Source organism: Lissotriton vulgaris, chromosome 1_1, assembly GCF_964263255.1.
Source record: "Lissotriton vulgaris chromosome 1_1, aLisVul1.2, whole genome shotgun sequence".
In the NCBI taxonomy this organism is placed as follows: Eukaryota; Metazoa; Chordata; class Amphibia; order Caudata; family Salamandridae; genus Lissotriton; species Lissotriton vulgaris.
Genome location: NC_141685.1, coordinates 1,330,037,653 through 1,330,058,138, shown reverse-complemented (window position 1 = coordinate 1,330,058,138; position 20,486 = coordinate 1,330,037,653). Strand labels below are relative to the sequence as shown.

General features: G+C 42.9%; 1 protein-coding gene across 1 annotated transcript in view; it reads right to left on the bottom strand.

The window, feature by feature from the left end:
• The window catches only part of LOC147749112 (ATP-dependent 6-phosphofructokinase, muscle type-like), a 288,878-nt gene that overhangs the window by 90,156 nt on the left and 178,236 nt on the right, over window positions 1-20,486 (bottom strand). Inside the window, exon 12 of the mRNA XM_086966253.1 lies at window positions 12,527-12,591. Coding sequence (XP_086822379.1) covers window positions 12,527-12,591 — 65 coding nt within the window. The remainder of the gene's footprint in view (window positions 1-12,526; window positions 12,592-20,486) is intronic.

Below are 20,486 nucleotides of genomic sequence, written 5' to 3'. Positions count from 1 at the left end.
TTTAGGGGGTGGGAGGGGGTTGTGTTAGTTTTTAGGGGGTGGGAGGGGTTCAGGTTAGTTTCTAGGGGGTGGGAGGTTTGTGTTAGTTTGTAGGGGGTGAGGGGATTTGTGTTTGGTTTTAGGGAGTGTGGGGGCTCATTTTAGTTTTTAGGGGGTGGGAGGGGGTTGTGTTAGTTTTTAGGGGGTGGGAGGGGTTCGGGGTAGTTTCTAGGGGGTGGGAGGTTTGTGTTAGTTTTTAGGGGGTGAGGGGGTTTGTGTTTGTTTTTAGGGGGTGTGGGGGCTTGTGATAGTTTCTAGGGGGTGGGAGGGCTTTCTGTTAGTTTTTAGGGGGGAGGGGTTCTGGTTACTTTTTAGGGGGTGGGGGGTTCGTGATAGTTTTTAGGGGTGGGGTTTGATTAGTTTTTAGGGCGTGGGAGGGGTTCGTGTTAGGTTTTAGGAGGTGGGAGTAGTTCGGGGTAGTTTCTAGGAGGTTGGGGTTGTACTTAGGACTGAGGGGTTTGTGTTAGTTTTTATGGGGATTGTGTTTGTTTTAGGGGGTGTGGGGCTCATTTTAGTTTTTAAGAGGTGAGAGGGGGTTGTGTTAGTTTTTAGGGGGTGGGAGGGGTTCAGGTTAGTTTCTAGGAGGTTGGGGGGTTTGTGTTAGTTTTTAAGGTGTGGGAGGGGTTTATGTTAGTTTTAAGGGGGTGGGAGGGGTTAGAGATAGTTTCTAGGAGGTTGAGGGGGTTCATGTTCGTTTTTAGGGGGTGGGAGAGGTTCGCCTTAGTTTTTAGGGGGTGGGAGGGATTTGAGGTAGTTTCTAGGAGTTTGGGGGGTTTGTGTTCATTTTTAGGGGGTGAGGGGGTTTGTGTTTGTTTTTAGAGGGGGTGGGGCCTTGTGTTAGTTTTTAGTGGGTGGGAGGGCTTTGTGTTAGTTTTTAGGGGTGGGAGGGGTTCAGGTTAGTTTTTAGGGGTGGGGGGTTTGTGATAGTTTTTAGGGGGGGTTCAATTAGTTTTTAGGGGGTGGGAGGAGTTTGTGTTCGGTTTTAGGGGTGGGAGTGGTTCAGGGTAGTTTCTAGGAGGTTGGGGGGTGTACTTAGGACTGAGGGGGAGAGGGCGGAGGGTGGTAAACTTAGGCACAGATAGGCGTTTACCAAGCATGATTTTACCACAAAAAATCATGGTAAAGGAATGGGCGGTAAAGCAATTCGTGGTTAAGACGCGGTCATTCAAGAAACCGCGTTGTTAAGGTAGGCGTTGTTGAGGAACTCGTTGTTCTGTCATACAACCCTCTAGAGGTACCATGATGCGATATCCAAGCCTCTTATATAAATGAAGACAGTGATTGCGAAATAGGTGATAAATGTATATACATCATTTTCTTTAGGATACAATAAGTGTGCGTCCAGTGCTAAACAGCAGGAGTGGTACCAGGAAGTTAATTTCCCTAGGTCTGGATGAAAAGCCAATAGGGATACGGCTTGAAACATGTCAACCTTTTAGGAATGTAGGTGCATAACTTCCTTCTCTCCTAGTCCCCCTTTTTAGGTCGAGGGACCGAAGGCTGGCTTGCCAGCCGTAAGTCGAAGATTTTATGTTGTTCAGTACGGCAGTTTATCCCGCCTCTCTCCTCCGTCTCTCCTCCATTGGTTGGCTTCCTAAACGGAGGCCAGCCATTGGAGGAGAGAGGCGTCACTCGAAACGAGCCCCGTCTCTTTCGGATTCGGGGGCGTAAGTTTTGCTGTTCTTTCGATGGTGACGTAATCCGTCACTCAGAACAGCAAAACACGCAAAGAATCCGAAAATGGCCGTGTGTTTCGCCTCGGAGAAATGTGGTCATTTGGAGAGCTTCTCTCTCACCGAAGCACGAAGCACGGACCCGGTACTGGCTGAAGGCTGCAGGTGAGTCACGCAGCTTCCAGCAGCTCTTTGTGTCGCCCTCCCCCCCGCCCCCTTCTTTCTTCTTGCCTACAGCAGCCTCGACATGTCTCCCCTTGGGATTGTCCCCGACATGTCTCCCCAGTCGGGCGGCGCCTCGCCTCATCACCGTCTTTGCTCTATAATAGGTTTAGGTCAGAGCAGGCAGTAGAGCCCCGCGTGCCTGCGTGAAGTGTGTGTGAGAGGTCGCTCAGGGAGGGTCTGAGGCTGCGGTGAGACACGGCGCCCGAGCAGCAGTGGCAGCTGGGAGAGGAGCCCGAGCAGCGCCCCCTGCCACGCACCCAGGACTCCGAAACACAGCTCCAGGCTGTGCAGGACTCGCAGCCAGAGCTCTCTGGGGAGGCTGCTCCCTTCACCGTGCATTTTCAGTCTATTTTTACCAAGGCCCTATTCATATTCATCTTTTCTTTGCCCACTTCGGCACATGGCAGACGGTCACCCGACATCAGCCATTGCCATCTCTGTGAGTGACTGGGTAATAGAAATAGACACCACCCGTAGGCACGGAGGGGGCCCCGGTGCCAGCTCACAGCTCCTGCCTTTCACAGCCTACAACAGTGTGGGCCGTGGTGGCAGCTCAGCCCCTGGCATTCGTACCATCTAACATCGGGGCCCTGGCGGCACCTCGCAGCGCTGGCATTCTCCTAGTCTCCTGGTGTAATTAACAATTTCTAGCGTTTCCAGCATGCACCCGTGAGTTGCCGGGTTGTAGGCAGCTCAAACTTCTTTGATTGCGCGTACTCAGTGCCAGGGGTCCTTGTGGCAGCTCACAGGTCCGGGTATTCCCGTACCTGCACTAGTTGCAACCCCGTAGGAAGATAACACTTTCTGTATTCTTTTCTCGTGGCGCCCCTTGCGGCAGCGCACGATTCCTGCATTCTTTTCTACTTGTGCCAGCTCACGATTGTTAATAATTCCAGTCAAAATGTACATAAATTACCACACCAATAACATTATTTTCACAATACAACACTTTACCCATGCAGCATATGTTCCCATTCAGTCCATGGCCTCTCTATAGAGGTAGCTAGCACCTCAGTGGTTCACTGCTACCTTTAAAGCTCTTCACCGGGGTTTAGGTGGACCGGTTCGGTATTCATGCATGGGGTTAAGAGAAGTTCAACTTTCATTTTCCTCATGTCTTGGCCTCAGTGCTTAACGATGACAGATGCCCTCAACAGGAAGTGCAGTGATGGTTCCTGCCCACACTCCAGTGCTCGATCATGAGAAGTCCAAACAGGATGCCCTCAGAGGGGAAGGCGCGAAACATCTGTGAGCCACGTGCGCCTTGCTTGGCATGCACTCTGCTGTATGGAAAAAGTCTTAAGCACAAATGAATGTGTAGCAAAGATGGCATGCTGATCACAGTAACAGCGCGCTGTGCTCCCCTGTCCCACATGCAGACCGTGTTTTTGTGCTGTGCCCTGCTGTGGTTCGACAGGACATTCCAGGGAGTGCCTCAAGGATCCAGCTGTTTATCTGGCATGATTGAAAGGCATTTACACAGCCTTCCTCATGCATGGGCACCAGCAGGTCTGCCCCAGGTGTACGGGTAGGACTTTATTTCCTAGTGAAATTATCTCCTCAGAGAAGAGCATTGCTGTGTAAGCCTGTAGATTATTGATTGTGTTCCAGGGACAGGGGAATCCTTTAATTGTTTCCTTTTCCTCCTCAGCCATTTACCAAAAGGCCATTTTACAGATAACGACCTGCTCAGCGAATATGACATTGTAACAATCTCTGAAAGTGTGTGATTTGGCATTTGTAAAGTTGAAATGAGCAGATAATACCTATTTTGTGTCGGGGGAGGGGGGGCTCAGAAGTGCTTTCTGTCACTAGGCTAGTGTGTGGCTCTGTCTGTGTGGATAGCTTTTTTTGGAGGTGGCTCTGTGTGTGTGGATAGCTTTTTTTGTAGGTGGCTCTGTGTGGGTGGCTCTGTGTGTGTGGGTGGCTCTATGTGAATGACTGTGGATGGCTCTGTATGTGTGTGTCTCTGTGTGGGTGTAAATGCAATAGGTCATGCATATGCGAGCGATTAAGCTATTGGCATTGTAAATGACAATGCCATTTATTTAACGATTAAGCTATTGGCAATGTAATTGACAATGCTATTTTTTTATGATTAAAAAAAAAAAGTCATGAGCAATGCCAATAGCTCTACCTTTAATAATGCCGAGACCACTGCATTGTAAATGCTTGTTACTGCTTGATGTAAGAGTAAAGACAACAGCGGTCCTATGCAAGGAGGGATATAGTCAAAAGGTAAATATAGACACAATGGAAACTATATTGTAAATTGACTTGCCCAGCCGGGCAGAGGTCTAATATTTAATTTAGAACCACAATATTAGGAGATACCTTCAACAATTTCTTGGAGATGGGCACAAGCCTGTGCCCAAACGTTTACAAATTGTCATGGTTAGCGGAGTGGATAGAAGGTAGAGAAAGGTTTTTAGGCAAAAGCTATTGTTTTCTGTGCATATAGCAATAACAGAATTCACATTTACACCATTACTTGAAATATAGTAACAGATACACAACAGAGTATATGGTGTAGAAGTTGTTGACGGCGTTTCGATCCCATTACATAGTTACAGAGATCATCATCAGGACTGAGTAAAGCCTAATCATGCCTAGCCATGATAGCCGCATTGCTTCCCGGGCCGGATTGATCTCCGTGGCATACCTGCCTGAAACCCAACCCTGCCTGAAACCCAACCCTGCCAGAAACCCAACCCTGCCAGAAACGTAATCACCGTTTAAGCTGCCCGTTTAAATTGGGACTATCCGGTTCCTCCGCGGATAACGACTGCCCCCTACTCCCTGCCACCGGCCGGCACCCACTGTGTGCGCCTCGCCCAATGCGGCTATCATGGCTAGGAATGATTAGGCTTTACTCAGTCCTGATGATGATCTCTGTAACTATGTAATGGGATCGAAACGCCGTCGACAACTTCTACACCATATACTCTGTTGTGTATCTGTTACTATATTTCAAGTAATGGTGTAAATGTGAATTCTGTTATTGCTATATGCACATAAAACAATAGCTTTTGCCTAAAAACCTTTCTCTACCTTCTATCCACTCCGCTAACCATGACAATTTGTAAACGTCTGGGCACAGGCTTGTGCCCATCTCCAAGAAATTGTTGAAGGTATCTCCTAATATTGTGGTTCTAAATTAAATATGAGACCTCTGCCCGGCTGGGCAAGTCAATTTACAATATAGTTTCCATTGTGTCTATATTTACCTTTTGACTATATCCCTCCTTGCATAGGACCGCTGTTGTCTTTACTCATATGTTCCCCGAGGTCCCGTGCTGACTCGATTGGGTGCCCTTGTTGTTTTTTATAAATAAACTGCTTGATGTAAAGCACAGAACACTACGGGATGAGTAATTCTACATATAAAAAGCGAAATGAACAAATATAGTGTCAGACACAGTTACCGGGTATACCAGAGGGATCGGCTTACCAGGGGTAGGCTGTGGAAGAAGACCCAATCGAAAGTAGCAAACAATTAGAGAACAACAATACACAAGCATTTCCAATGCCAATATGCACAGCTTAGAACTGCATTGTCAAGCCAGACCTAAAATTCCATGTAGGTTAATGGCTGCTCTTCTCCCTCCTGTGCTGCTGAGAAAAACAACATAAAGTATCTGGTTATCTAAGACACTTAAATAGCATTACAATGTAATGTGTGTGCCCCTGAAAGTTCAACCTCATTCTGCCAGATTAATACACAAAAGGATCACAACTGCGTTGAGAGAAAGCACTTTTTTGTAAAAGCACACAACTTCTGCCCAATCAAAACATGTGCTCCTGACATGTGTTCGGAGCCAAAGCCCCTCTTCTGTGGGTTCTCATATAATTGTATGTTGACAGCTGGGCTGTCAAGCCAGACCATTAACAAGAGGTGCTAGAGTACTAGATGTCATGGGAGAAGTCTCAAACAAGATGACTGTACAAAAACCCAGAAAACGTGGTGCAAAGGGTAAATGCAAATAAATGCACAAAAAACGAATGACGCTAATACATTCAAAGAAAATAGAAGCAGAGCCAAACAACAAAGACCTATTTGAAAAAACAATTTCAAACTTTGGGAAATGTATATTTATTGATTCGAAACTTTTCACTTCCTAATGTGAACTGGGCATTTCTGACTTTCTTTGAAGCATATAAAGTTTGTAAGATTTGAATGTTTTTTTAGCTATATCTGTTAAAACATCTTTGGTGATTGCTGCTGTGGCCTTTGGAGTCAATCTTTACACATCAAGAATAGTGAAGGATTTGTTATGTCCTTATTTTATTTATTAAATGTAATCATACAGCGCAGACCTAGACACATGGGCAACAGAGCTCTTTATAAGAAACAATTACTATTGATAGTGAATAGGTGTAGCAGCAATACTGCAGGTATGGTTGCATCAAGACTGCTCGGTGCAGTTTAAACAGAGGGATTTTTAGGTTCTTTTGAAATAACAGCTGGCTAGGAATCAGTCTTAGGTCCTCTGATAACTAGTTCCAAATTGATGGTCTTCGCAGGAAAGAAAAATGTTACCCTGTAACCATCTGTTTGTAGCGTCTAGTACTGCAGATTTACAAACTCTGCAAACTTCTGCCATCTAGAGCTGGGCTTGGATGTTTACAAGTTGTGTTTTTCAGAAGGAAGACTTTGGAGTCACTGGATGAAGTGCGACTCCACCTCTAGTTGGGAATGCGCATGGTCACCGACTCCAGGTTAATTTGATTTTTGCACAGTGGGTGAAAATGATATGGAGTGGCGAGTGAATGTAGCATGGTGCACATGTGTATTATGAGAGGAAGTTAATTACGAAAGAAGAGATCTGCAAGTATAGCCACTAACTTCAGTGGAGCAGCATTTGCTCATGTTAATCTAAGGCACCACACACTACGATCAGATGCTTACAGGGTAAGTAACATTTTCCATCTGTAGCATGTATTGCTGTAGAATGCACATGTTCAGCACAGACTGTAAAGCAGTACTCATCTATAAGCATTGTCTAGCGTATGCATGATGCAGATGTCTGAAACATAGACAGTCAGAGTGTTTGGACAAACTTCGCCCATTGGCAGGCTAAAATAGCCACACATTAGTGTTTGATGAAAGTGTGTTGGTTTGACCAAGTAGATGCTTTAGATGTCTTTTAGCTGGATATTGCTAAGGAAGGCCATGGATGCTGCTTTTTTTGCATGTAGAGTGTGAAATGGGGGTAACAGGGAGGGCTCTTTTGGCTTTATGATAGCAACTGTGAACACACTTGACTATCCATGCAGCAATACCGGTCTTAGAAATATTCTGGCCATTGTAGGGTTTGGCAAAGGCTACTAACAACTGGTCAGATGTGCGGAATGTTATTGAATGACAAGGAGTCTTCTAAAGGTTGCATAAATAATTTGAAGAGAATGGGAGAGAGGGCAGATCCCTGTGGGACCCTCAGGATGACCGCAGTAGGCTTGGCCAGAGATTAACCGGAACTCTTTGGGTTCTGTTATAGAAGAATGAAGAAACCATTGAAGGACGGTCCCTGATAACCCCATCCTTCTTTCAAGTAGGATTAATAGATTGCAGTGTTTCACAGTATCGAACGCAGACAATAGGTCAAGGAGGATAAGAAGACGAGCTTCATTCTGATCCAACATTTATAATACATCATCCACTATGTGTGTGAGTGCTGTTTCTGTGCAGTGACCTTGGCGAAAACTTGACTGGTATCGGTCAAGGAGTTGGTAATGATCTATGCGGTTGCAGAGTTGGATATGGACACATTTCTCAATAAGCTTCACCAGAGTGGGAATGCTGGAGATTGGGCAGAAATTGTCTGAGCAATCTGGCGTTGGTTTTTTAAGATGAGGGTTACCTGCCCTACGTTTAGGCAGTTGGGGATAGTGCCTTGAAGAAGCAAAGCATTTACAATCTTGGTCCATAAAGGGAGGATAGCTGATTTGATTTCCTTAAAAATATTCGGGGGTAAAGGGTCGATGAAAGGATTGGAAGGTTTCAGCACTGTAAGCAAGTAGTGAATTTCGCTTTCCTTGAAGGGATTGAATATGTCTCATTGGGAAAGTGTGTGCACCGGGCTTAGTGCTGGTTACTATAAAGAATCGTAAAAACTCTAGATACACAACAACAAAGAACATATAAGGATACACCGGTGTCTCCTTATATGTTCTTTGTTGTTGTGTATCTAGAGTTTTTACGATTCTTGATAGTAACCAGCACTAAGCCCGGTGCACACACTTTCCCAATGAGTTGTTCTCCCCGTTAGGGTGTATCCTTTTTTTCAGGGGCCCCGTATTTACCAAAGGGATTGAATGTGTGCCAGTAGGCATTTTTTAGGGTGGGGGATACCCAGGGTGACGAACAGGAATAGCAGACTGTGAGGGATGAGGAATGGTGAGTAAGGTAGTTGGCAGCAGCTCCCTCACTATCTGCAGCTCATTTTCAATCATTTCAGTTTTTTCCAAGAAGAAGGAGGCAAAGTCTCTGCAATTTGGAAGCTTGTTGGACCTAATACAAGGAGGGTTGAGTTGGTTGTTGCATTGTTGCTTGACAATTTCAAAAAGTGTTTTGGGTCGATTTCTGGCTTGGTCCAAATGAGTTCTAAAGAAGTTAGCTTTCAAACATCTGATTTTTTTTAATGGTAACTTTTCCTCACTGATCTTAACCTAGTCAGGTGCTGCGTGAATGGTGAGTGTTAGAAATGGGGTAGCCAATTCTATGGGGGTAGCATGGTGCAGAGCGGGCAGGCCAAACTCCTGAGGACATGTTTGAAGCATCCACGCAGTACACACAGATGACACACCAGGCACACCTCAAAAAGAGACACAACACCAGTTTTGGTGAAAAAGAATATCTTTTGTATTGTACCAAACCTACACAGGTAATCACAATTATCACTATTCTACGCAAACGGGCGCCAAGGCAATATTTGCAATGGGGATTATTTACAGGGCAGGGCCAATCGGGCCGCTGCCAGAACCACTGGGAAAGGATCAGGGATAAATGAAAAAGCTAAATCCATCAGTTGCAATGCTATAATAGAAAAACATAAATTAGGCACAGTTGTAGCGCCTTGGCAGCAAGCAGAGCACAGTCAATGCGAATAAGGCACTCTGGCAGCACTACAATGCAGCACACATGCAGGGGAATTGAAATATAGCGCTTTGACAGCACAGCGCTGCAGGCCTCAGCTCTTCTTCCCCTTGCACCCTGAATATAGCGCTTATCATGTGCTCAGTCCCACCAGGGGCTTCAGGGACGACAGGTAGCGCTCCTCACCAGCAATGCGAATATAGCGCTCACGAGGCGCTAGGTAGCTGCCACAGATTAAGGGTTCCACCTAAGGACATAGGGGCTCCTCTCTCCTCACTAGCCATCTGCATATAGCGCTTGGGCAGTACAGCGCTAGAGTGCAGGCAGGGGGAGGGTACAGGCAGTCCACATGGACGGCTCACGAGGCGCTAGGTCCCACCAGCAGACTCAGGGACAACAGGTCGCGCTACTCTCCTCCTTCTGGGCGCAGTCAAAGGTGCTCCTTGGCAGTCAGTCAAAGCGCTCTCCTTTTCCAGGCGCTAGGGAGCAGCCAGGGCCCAGGTGTAGCGCTCACGAGGCGCTAGGGCAGGAGAGCAGGCAGGCAGTGCTAGGCCAGGTCAGCAGTCAGTGGGTACTCATCAGTACAGGACAGCAGCTCCTCGGAACCATCATCCCCTGTAACGTGGCACTCCTCCTGGTACGGCAGTCTGAACTCCAGCAGCGGGCTCTCACTGGCCCTGTGGACAGTGGAGGGGTACAGATGGGCTCAGGGGCCAGCACACAGGTCCATGGGGCGGCACCCCCTGGCAGCAAGTCCCCTCACGCTCTGACTGATCACATGGCATCTCTACTGCTCTACAAATACCAGAAAGGCTGGAAGCTTCTAGAAGGTCCCTGGCAGTTCCAGCCTCAACTGTCACTGTGGGGAGTATAGAGCACCTTGTCACTTCAAACACTAGTCCGCTAACCCACCTCAGTCAGGCGGCACAAGCAGACAGAAATGGCGTCCATTTTAAAAGTGACATTTTACAAAGGTGCATTTCTACAATGGTGAAAGAACACTAGACCACCAACCCACTGCAGGCAGGCGGCACAAAGCACACAGCAATGGTGTCCATTTTAAAAGTGACATTTCTCCACAGCAGCTCAAATAAATCTGCGCACGCCATTGCACAGCATGTGTCACTGCATCTCACAGCACCCATGGCCTATACATTCCTCTACCATGGGGGAGCTATCCTAAAATAGGGGGGGTGAAAAGCGAAATTTTTGAGAAAATGGGCCAAGTCCAACGGTGAGGATCTCCAGGCTCTTGCTGCTAGTCTCAAATTGCGTCTTTCAGTATTAAGGTTCTCGTTGAACCACGGTTTAGAGACTTTGATGGATATGTTTTTTAGTTGTAGGTGGCGATCGAGTCAAAGATGTTCAGGATGGAGATATTGTAGTGCTCTGAAAGGTCATGCACATCCACCATGGCCACTTGGGGAGTTAGGGAATTGTTACTGAGGGCAGATAAGTCATTAGGGTTTACAATCTGAAAACTTAATTTGGCTTTGCTGAAATCTTCCCAGTCAGGCTTGAAAAAAGTGTATTTTCTGCCTCATGTCCAGCTCCCTCTGCAGTCTTTGGAGGATTCGCTGCTCTGAGTCATCAGAGCCGGTCGTCGATGGGGTCTTTGACGTCAATGGTGGCCTTGGAGTGTAAGATTACTTAATCCCAGCATCGAAGGGGCTTACCTCTTCTAGTGGCGGAGCATACAGGATCTTGCAGCTCGATGGTCACAAAGGGTCAATGCTCTTGGACAGGAGCTGTGTCAGGTCCAAGGCCTTTGTTAGGTGCTGACTGAATCCCAAGGCGGCAGAGGCCCTAGAGGCTGTGATGATTTCAGCACAAGGCTGGATGCCCAACCCCAATGGGCAGTGATCTACCTCGGTGTGGGGCCTCTTAAGAGGCTTAGCGGGGATTGTAACCAGTCATACTTATGACCCTGGTGTAGGATTGTGTTCGTGGGCCACTGGTTGTGGAGGACGAGGGTACCTCCTCTTATTCCTCCTGATCGGAGTCACCTGATTTCACTATCTCCGGACTGGTCAATGATTGGTAGAGCTCAATGCTTGAAGGGCCAGTGCTTTCACCTTCCTTGATGCTGAGAGGGGCATGTTCTCCGAAAATATTGAGTGCATCGCTGGGGAATTGTTGATGCATTTTCTGCTGGGTGTAACACCTCTCCCATAGGTACTGTAGGATCTTCTTCAACTGAAAGGTGAGGCAGTCTTTGCATGTGGCACTGTCAGTGGAGAGGCAGAAGTTACAGGCATCCTGCCGGTCAGACCACATATTCTTCTTGTGGCACTGGGGAACCTCCACAAAGAAGTAATCTAAGGCATGCAGCACCGAAGAGATACCGAGAACATGGTGGGCATGCGTTGATCAATGGCATTGGTTTTCAAAAGGTGCCATGAAGAAGAGTGCAGATGACAAACATTTTCCCCAGTTATGGGTCACAAGTTTAACTGTGTGGGCCTCAAAGAAAAAAAGTGGAACATGTCAAGCATCAAGACGTGTTGGTACACTACTGAATCTGTTGCCAGAAAAAAAACAATCTAATATGAAGTCAGCTGCCACTCGCATTGCCAACTAGGGGTTGAGGTCACACTCCATCCCCTGACTTCAAGGTCTTTCTTCCAAGCCTTTCCCTCACCCTCTGAGGTGTGCAGCTTGTCTTTTAGGTAGCTAAGGAGGCTAAGACGTGGTGTTTAAGGGTGATTCAGGCCACATTAAAGTCAATTCTGGCTTTTAATAAGCCCGGCGAGAAGTAGGAATTGAAATTATTTATATGAGCCTGAATGAGGTGAATTGCTGCATAAAATGCAAGCTACACAGCTTTCTTGTTATGGTATCAGAAGCTGAGCTTTACTGCCTCTGTTCCCATAATTGAATGGTGCTTTCAAGCGCTAACACCCAAATGGTACTCTCCAGTTCTGGCACCTGAAACGCAGATTTGCAGCAATGGCACCAAGGAGGCATTGCTTACAAGAGTCATTTATGCATCTCTTCTGGCTATCTTTAACACAGGTTATGGGGTCTTGAAGGTAAATGTTATCTAGAAGTGCCCTGACACCTGAATCCTATACAGTTTTCAATGGGGCCGATTACCAGTGGCACAGTAATCGGGCCACAATTTCTGCAGCCATCTGTAATTCCAAGGTGTGGGAATAACTCATGCATGTTGTTCAGCTTTTCTGTGCAGTTTTTCACACTACAATTTCACACGCTTGAGTTTGTGGTGTGGGTGAAAAACTCCTGAGCAACAATGTATTCATGAATCTTGTGACCATTACAAAACCCATCTGGATTACTTGTGTATTCTAAGACACAGATTTTCAGACTCATGCATTTTAAGCATGATGTGTACTACTTTATGTCATTTAGCGACTTAAAAACAGATAGGTATTCATTTTTCTCCACATACAGAAGCTTCCCTTTCTGAAAAAGATATTGTGATAATTTCCTGTAAAGACCAAGGATAAATTCACATTTCATTAAATCTTACCTGCCTCTCAGATTCACAGCATCTTCAAATCGTTTCTCAGTCATGGCTTTCGTGACATCTTTAGTCTGTAATAAAGGAAAAAAAATAAAAAAATCACAAGCTGATATAAACTAATTTTGCTTATTTCAAAGTAATGTAATTTATTAATTTTTCAGAGTATATATATCTTCACATTTGCGCGTAGATACAAAAGTATGAGAAAATTACGATTAAATACTATGTCGAAACCAGCGTTCAATGCAACGGCAGAAGTACAAGAAATTGCAAGGAATCCAGAATCATCTACCTCAGACTTTAATTCACTCACGAGTGGCAATGAATCGGAGGGTGAATGGAGCAGTGCACGCAGTATAGCTGACGAAAGAAATATACTGCAGCCTGGAGAAGAGCTGAATTTTTTAGCGCAAGATCGCTGACAGACGCTAAGGCCTCGAAATCCACAGAAACAAGTAGAGCAAGAAGAAACACGAGGCAAAAAGCAAGGCGCAAAATCAGAGGCACCAAAAGCAAAGAAAACACAATGACGCAAGCGCTAAACGACAACACCATTATAAATATTTCAACAATGACCTCATCAAAAGCAGAAAACCAACTACCGGCACTTGGACTCTCTTTTTGCCTCGAGAGCAATTTTAACTATGGAAAAACAAGAATTGATATATTCAGCTCCATAAGGAAGCCGAAACTTAAAACATTCTTTATGATTAAGGACAGCACCAGCAGACAAAGACAAGTTGAACGAAGAGAAACGAATGATGACACTACCAACAGCAACCTTTAGTATCAGATGCACAGATGCTATTAACTTTACATGACCTAAGCCCAGAAACCCGCCAATGGCCGGATGGCCATTTAATACAAAGCTCAATCCAGGAAAGACTAAGAGCACTAACTACAACACACCCGAGTGCCGGGATAAGTCAGTTTAAAAACAAATCGACCTTTATACCAATGATGCCAAAAGATGCGGTAGACATCTTTAAGGAAAGAGTCACAGAAGATCTTAAACAACTATATTACAAAGTATGCCATTCAAAAAACAAACACCATGAATTACAGTATGATAATTTAATAAATAAGCCAAAGAAAAATCATAAAATTGTAATGAATAAATCGGACAAAGGTGGAAATCTAGTAATCTGGCCTCGGAAGGATTACATTCAAGAGGCACAAAGACAGTTTAGCGATACTAATTGTTACGAAAAAGCACAGATGGCTGATTTAAAAAAAGCAAAAGATACTTTGAATAAAGAACTGTTGACATACAAAAGACAAGGATTAATATCTAATATTGAATTTCTGCACAATGAATTTCCAGTGATTCCAACAATGTATCTGATCCCCAAAATACACAACAAAATGTCACCAACACCAGGGAGGCCTATTATTTCTGCCATTGGAGAGGAAGCGAAAACATCAGCAGATATATGGACTCTTTTCTCCAGAATCATGTGCGTAATCTCCCCACGTATGTAAAAGACACTGGTGACTTTTTAAACAAAATTAGTCAAACCAATTGGGAAGAAAGATACTTACTGATTACCCAAGACGTTGAATCACTCTACACCAGTATCGATCATCACACTGGAATATCAGCAGTCAAACAATATTTGGACACTCGACCTCTGTGCTTTCACACCCATAATATCATGCTGTTGGAATTGATAAAGTGGTGCCTGTACAACAATTTATTTATGTTCAGCAAAGACCTGTATATACAAAAGAGAGGAGTTGCAATGGGAGCCTGCTTTTCCCCCAGCTATGCGTGTTTGCATGTTGGCTGGTGGGAGGAGCAGGCCCTAATGGGAACCTATGTTGAAATGTTCAATACCCATGCGATATGTTGCCTTCCTTACATTGACAATGTTTTTGTTGTATGTGATGGCGATCAAGAAATTGCAGAAATGTTTGTGGGGGCCATTAAGGATAATAATGCCAACTTTAGTTCACATCATATATAAGTGGTAAAAGTGTTGACTTCTTAGATACAACTGTATATGTGAAGGAGGGCAATTTAGAAACTACATTGCATAGGAAATCCACCTGGGGGAACTCTACACTACATGCTAAAAGTGCACATCCCCAGCACTTAATAAAAAGTGTTCCGTATGGGGAATTACTTAGAATAAACAGGATCTATAGTACAGTGGAGGAATTTGCTAAATTCTCTCAAGCCTCAATAGAGAGATTTAAACAGAGAGGATATAGTGACAAACTTCTCTTGAAAGCAAATAAAAAAGCTAAGTCTCGCAATAGGGAATCACTATTATCCAAGCAAGATCAGAATATTAACATCACTGAAATTGCTAATAGTAGCAATGTATGCAATTCAAACGAAAATGCAATACCAAGACTAATTACCGCCTTCAGATAACAACAAAGGCAAATAAGGGGGATAGTGAATAAAAACCGGCCTATCCTGCTCACAGATGGGGTGCTAGCACTTAAATTGCCCATTACCCCTACCTTAACTTTCAGATGAGCCAAATCCATGAGGATGGAACTAGTGAAAAATAACCCAAAGATCATTCCCCTTACCACCTGGCTCAAACCGAAACAGGGCTTTTTCAAATGCTCGACATGCCGGGCCTGTAAGTTTGGAGAAAATAAAACCCACTGCACAGTACCTCTTAGTCCCAAAGAGAGCCCTATTATGGGGAATTTTACATGCTGCACGGAATATGCAGTATATGTGCTCACATGCACATGTGGCCTTAACTACATAGGGAGCACAAAACTGAAGGTGCACGTACGTATTTTACAGCACCTGCGTGCCACGGTAAACAATGATCCCAACTACCCGGTAGCGCGCCACTTTAAAGCCATGCATGAAAACAATCTCAACTGTCTCAAATACTTTGTAATAGATGCCGTCCCAGCATTACGCTGAGGAGGCAATAGAGAGCATACATTGAGGCAATTGGAGACACGCACGATTATTGAGTTTGATAGTAAGGCACCTTTGGGATTGAATACTCCTGAGAACCTTCATTATTTTTTATAAGAAGTTCTCCCAACTTTTCACTCTGGCTAAGCACATTTAATTTAATTCAGGGAATGTACCAAATATGTGACTGTATGAGAATATATGCTTGAAGACTACGGGTTACTGTGAATATAAATATGAATCTCACCCTTGCTTATATGTTTTTAACATCTAACGTATTATTGGTTTTTAATAAGGAAGAAATACCCCTCAAAAACATTTTTTTAGAGGTGATTTTTTAAATTATTTATCACACCAGCTTTTCCAGTACTGTATTAATTGATTTAGCACTTAGCACTTTATTCTTGCACGGTTTGCACACAGCATATCCTAGCACAGGTTTAACAGTACTGTATTGCAAAATTTGCACTAGGTTAGAAAATTAGGTGGTTTTAGGTATGTCGTAATGGATTCAATGCATATTAATATGGTTCCAAGACAGATGAAAAATATTATATAATAAGCTACCTGTTAGAGACGAATTTGTATTCATGTATTGAAAGTAGGGTTACATAGCGGTCATAGAGATGTATTTTTTAGACATTGCAGCAATGGTATGTGATATTTTAATTACCGGTGTTGTCAAATGTGGCATTTAAGCACAGTAGAGGGTCAAATGAAGAAATGATTCCAGAAAAATGACGACAACATGTATATCTCATGAGTTTTATATGAGTACTATTACAGATATGCGCTGCATACAAGTGCCATGAGTTGTTACTGATGTAGCCCCAATGCATTGATGCTATCAGTTCTGGTGAATGTAAAAGTTCAATATGGTATGCTTTTAATATGTATTTATACTAATTATATTTTTAATTATATCTTTTATTAACTTTTTAATAGCCGGATGGCATTAGAAATGTTTATTGAGGATAAGCAAAATTATTTTATTGGACCCACATGCATTATACACGAAAACAAACAGAGTCTTTTCTTTATGTATGTTGGGGGTACTGTAACACTTTTACAAATATATTCAGTGTAACGTTGTTTTCTACATGTGATCAAGGCCGGTTTTACAAGTCGAAACGCGTAATGACTTGGTCTGTGAGCAAATAAAAATTACTTACGTCAAGAACAAGCGGATTTCGTGCCTTCTTCATCACCGTCAGGAAGTTGAGGAAGGGAATACTTTTTGAATATATATATATAGCATCTATGGGCAATGCACTAATGAAAAACAACTCAGAAGATGTGGAATCTAATACGTGGTTGGCCCCCAGGACAGGTTTCTATAATTGTTCCAATTGCAAGGCATGCCAATATGGTGTGAATACCATAAATTATCTATCAGCTTTTAGTCCTAAGCAACACACCATGACTAAATATCTGTCATGCAAAACAGAATTCGCTGTATATGCACTAATATGTAGTTGCAATCTCACATACATAGGTAGTACTAAACTACCAGTGCATAAAAGAATTTAGCAACACACACGTGCCATTGTAAATAAAGACCACAGTTACCCAGTGGGGAGGCACTTTAAGGAACAACATCAGAGTAGCCTCAAATATTTTAAATATTATGTGTTAGACACTGTGCCTTTTAATAAGAGGGGTGGCAATAGAGAAGCCAGACTTCAGCGTTTGGAAAATAGACATATATTTTAGAACTTGACACCAAGCAGCCCAAGGGTCTCAATACCTGTGAAGATCTACATACATATCTAGGATAGACACAATCGGCAACTGTTAACATCTATGTCCATGTTATTTAATCTGTACATCTATATAATATTTATTGGCGTATTTATTTATTTTTGTATTTATGTAATTAGATTTTTACGCTATATTATTAGATTGTTGGTTGTAGTACAGTTTTTGTAGTATAGGGGAATTACTGAGATAAGAACTTTGCCCCTAAATTCTGGACATTTGAATAGAGGTCTCCGATAACTTGTATATATTTAATAACTGACTTTGTTGAGAAATTCTGTATAATGGGAGGATTTTAGTTAATTTATTGAGATTTTAGGTTGGAATGATTTTATAACAATTTTTATTGATTATATCATTTGGTGGGAATCAGCCTATTGAACTGTTCTTTAATAATTAACTACTGGTTATTGTCCTCCTCTTCCTTTTATACTGACCGTGATATATATTGCATTTAGGTCCCTTATGGTAATTGGTATTGACCATACCTATAATACTGGTCATATTTTTGCTATGCGGCTCGCATTTTCTTTTTTCCGATTTTGCACTTTTTGCACATTTGCACTTAATTCTTACATATAAGGGTCTCCTTTTTTAGGACAATGAGGGCAACCTTTTTTAACCACTTAGTCACTTTATTTACACAACAGCAGGAAATCATGTGCATCAACCAGGTTAATAGAAATGTATACATGATGAAGGGTTTGAGTGGTATTTAGACTGTAATATATCCCCGTACCCAATAATATTGTTCAGAATATCATACAGGATTACCTACATATATTTATTTGATAGGTATTTTTCATGTATTTTACAGTGTTTTGTTTCCTGGATGTTACTGCAAATTACAATATCATACGCGCATTTTTTAACATGATTTTAGCATTTATGCTGTATATTTTTTAATTGTGTAGTATGTTTTTCATGTCTATAGCTGCTGCACTTTTGCACTTTATAAGGAGGTAATGCTGCCCATGTGCTGTCATGTGATCAAAACGGCACAAAAGGGGGTGGTGATGGACGGAGCATCTGAACCAATCAAACACTCACACCCAGTCAACAGATCTGGGTTTAATCCATCACCGTTCTTTAGCCCACTCTGCCTCCCCAGTTCAGACATGGCCATATGCATATCAGTCTGAACCTGTGCCTCATGGGTACATGTCTGCTCATTGAGCAGACATCCTAGGGCTTTGAAGAGAAGGTTGCCTGGCATAAAATTTAAGAGTGGGATGTGACAAATAATAGCACATTCTTAATACTCAGATCGGATGGGGTGTGAGAGGATGCTGGGGGTTGTTGATGGGTTCATTACGTTGTTTATGTTCAGTAAAAGAAGCATTTTACAAACGTCATGTCACACCGGCCAGTGGATGTAGGTAAGTGTTTCTGATAAGCCTCTTTAAAATCAATAAAAAAAGATTTCAACCATATGGGTGCCAGGAACAATGATCTGGTATTACCTCATCCAAAAGTATCAATACTGTGATATCAATCATTTTGGGATGCTGGGTACCCAAGATTGTCCCTTGCGAGTGCTTTTTAAAAAAAGGAAAGACTGCTAATGTGAAAGTACAACACATCTTCTGTACTTTCTGATTGAGTCGCAAACTCTAATTCCAGTGGACTACAGAGACACAGGTTCCTCGGAATGAGGGCTTCAGTCGATGGTCTTCTCTTCAGATTTCTTTCTTTCAAAAGTTAAAAGATTAAATTTCATTAGTTTCACAAGGGTCTTGTATTGTGGGATTTCTCCAAAAGTAGGCAGAAAAATGAAGTGAGCATATTGAATATATGATTGGCAAACATGGGCACTTCCTATGGCTGAAGGATCTGAATAGCCCAATAGGGACTAAATTAGAGGTGCTATGGATCAGATATGCATAAGGTAAAGCATGAAGGGGGTGTGTGTACTTAACAGGACATTTGGAATCAGGCCTTCTCTGCAACATGTAGCCAACATGTGATGCTGAGGCCTATACAAGCATGTCAATTTGAATTAACCGCACCATTACATTTTTGGCTTTGAGCAAAAGGGAAATAAAAACATAAAAACATAATTGCAACTTTCAAAATAGGAATTAACTCATATATTGTGCTGAAACTGGCAATGTATAACACTTGTCAATATTTAGCAGTGTAGATTTTTAATTTACTTTGATTTCCCAATACTTGCACTGACAATAATCATATGTGCCAAAAGTACATCTGAGTGGGTCTGATCATGTCAAATTCTCATGATCACAGTATATAAGTACATTCAATGTACATTTCCTAAAAACCTGGCAAACATCCTACACTTGTGGCCTATTGTTTGTCACCGCTGTAGATGGACTGTGGTGCGTTATGTTGATGAACCATGCGTTACTCTAGGTGAGATCGCTACCTCACTTCAGAGGACATACAATGAAGCTAAGTTGATAGGGGATCTGTGAGGCATTCAGTCCGTAACTCCAGAGTGCATCTCAGAGGTCAAGTCAGCTCTAGGTTTAATACACCTTGACTGTGTCACTTGTCTTGTATCCTTGGACTAAAGGCTGCAACCACCCTTTATAAAGTCAGGGATGCAAGAAAAGGAAAACAGTGAGTGAGTGAGTGCAGAGGGACCTTGAGTTCCAGCCACATAACAGAAGTAAGATGAAAGATAACATCAATCCTATTAAGTCTCTAGCCTTGTCTAGCTAAATACCATGGCTTTTCCCAACGAGACTCTCAGTAAATCCTGAGTCAGCTGTAAGAGTAGTTACTGGTTGAATCCAATCCAATCCAAAAATTCTTTATTTCAGTCGTATAGACCATAAAAGATACAATACATCACACAATAAACATACATTTTTAAAAAACATAATTCATACAGTTCTTTAAATTGATTTCTCACCTAGTTAAGACAAGGAGGTTAAAAGCAGATCATAGCAGTGTCCACACATTAGAGGGTTTTTTTCTTCCTAACCAGCCAGACTGCCATTAGGAATTTGGCTATTGCAAACACAATATGGCCAAGAGTGCTGGTTTTCATTACTCTATATGCCTGTGAATAATTTCTAAACCCCAAATTTCTGCAGAGAGGCGCTATCCAATATTTTCTGGATCTATGGTAGGCAGGGCAGACAAACATAATATGGAGTTCGTCTTCCTCATGAGTGTTACAGCATGGACACATTTTGTCACCACCCTTAATCCATTTATAAGTAAATGTTCTGGTGGGCAGTGTACCTAGCCTCCATTGTACAAACAGTTTCCTCGCCAGGATGGGAAAAATAAAATCCATAAAACATTCAAATACGTAAGAATTTTTGGATTCCAGAAAACGCTCTG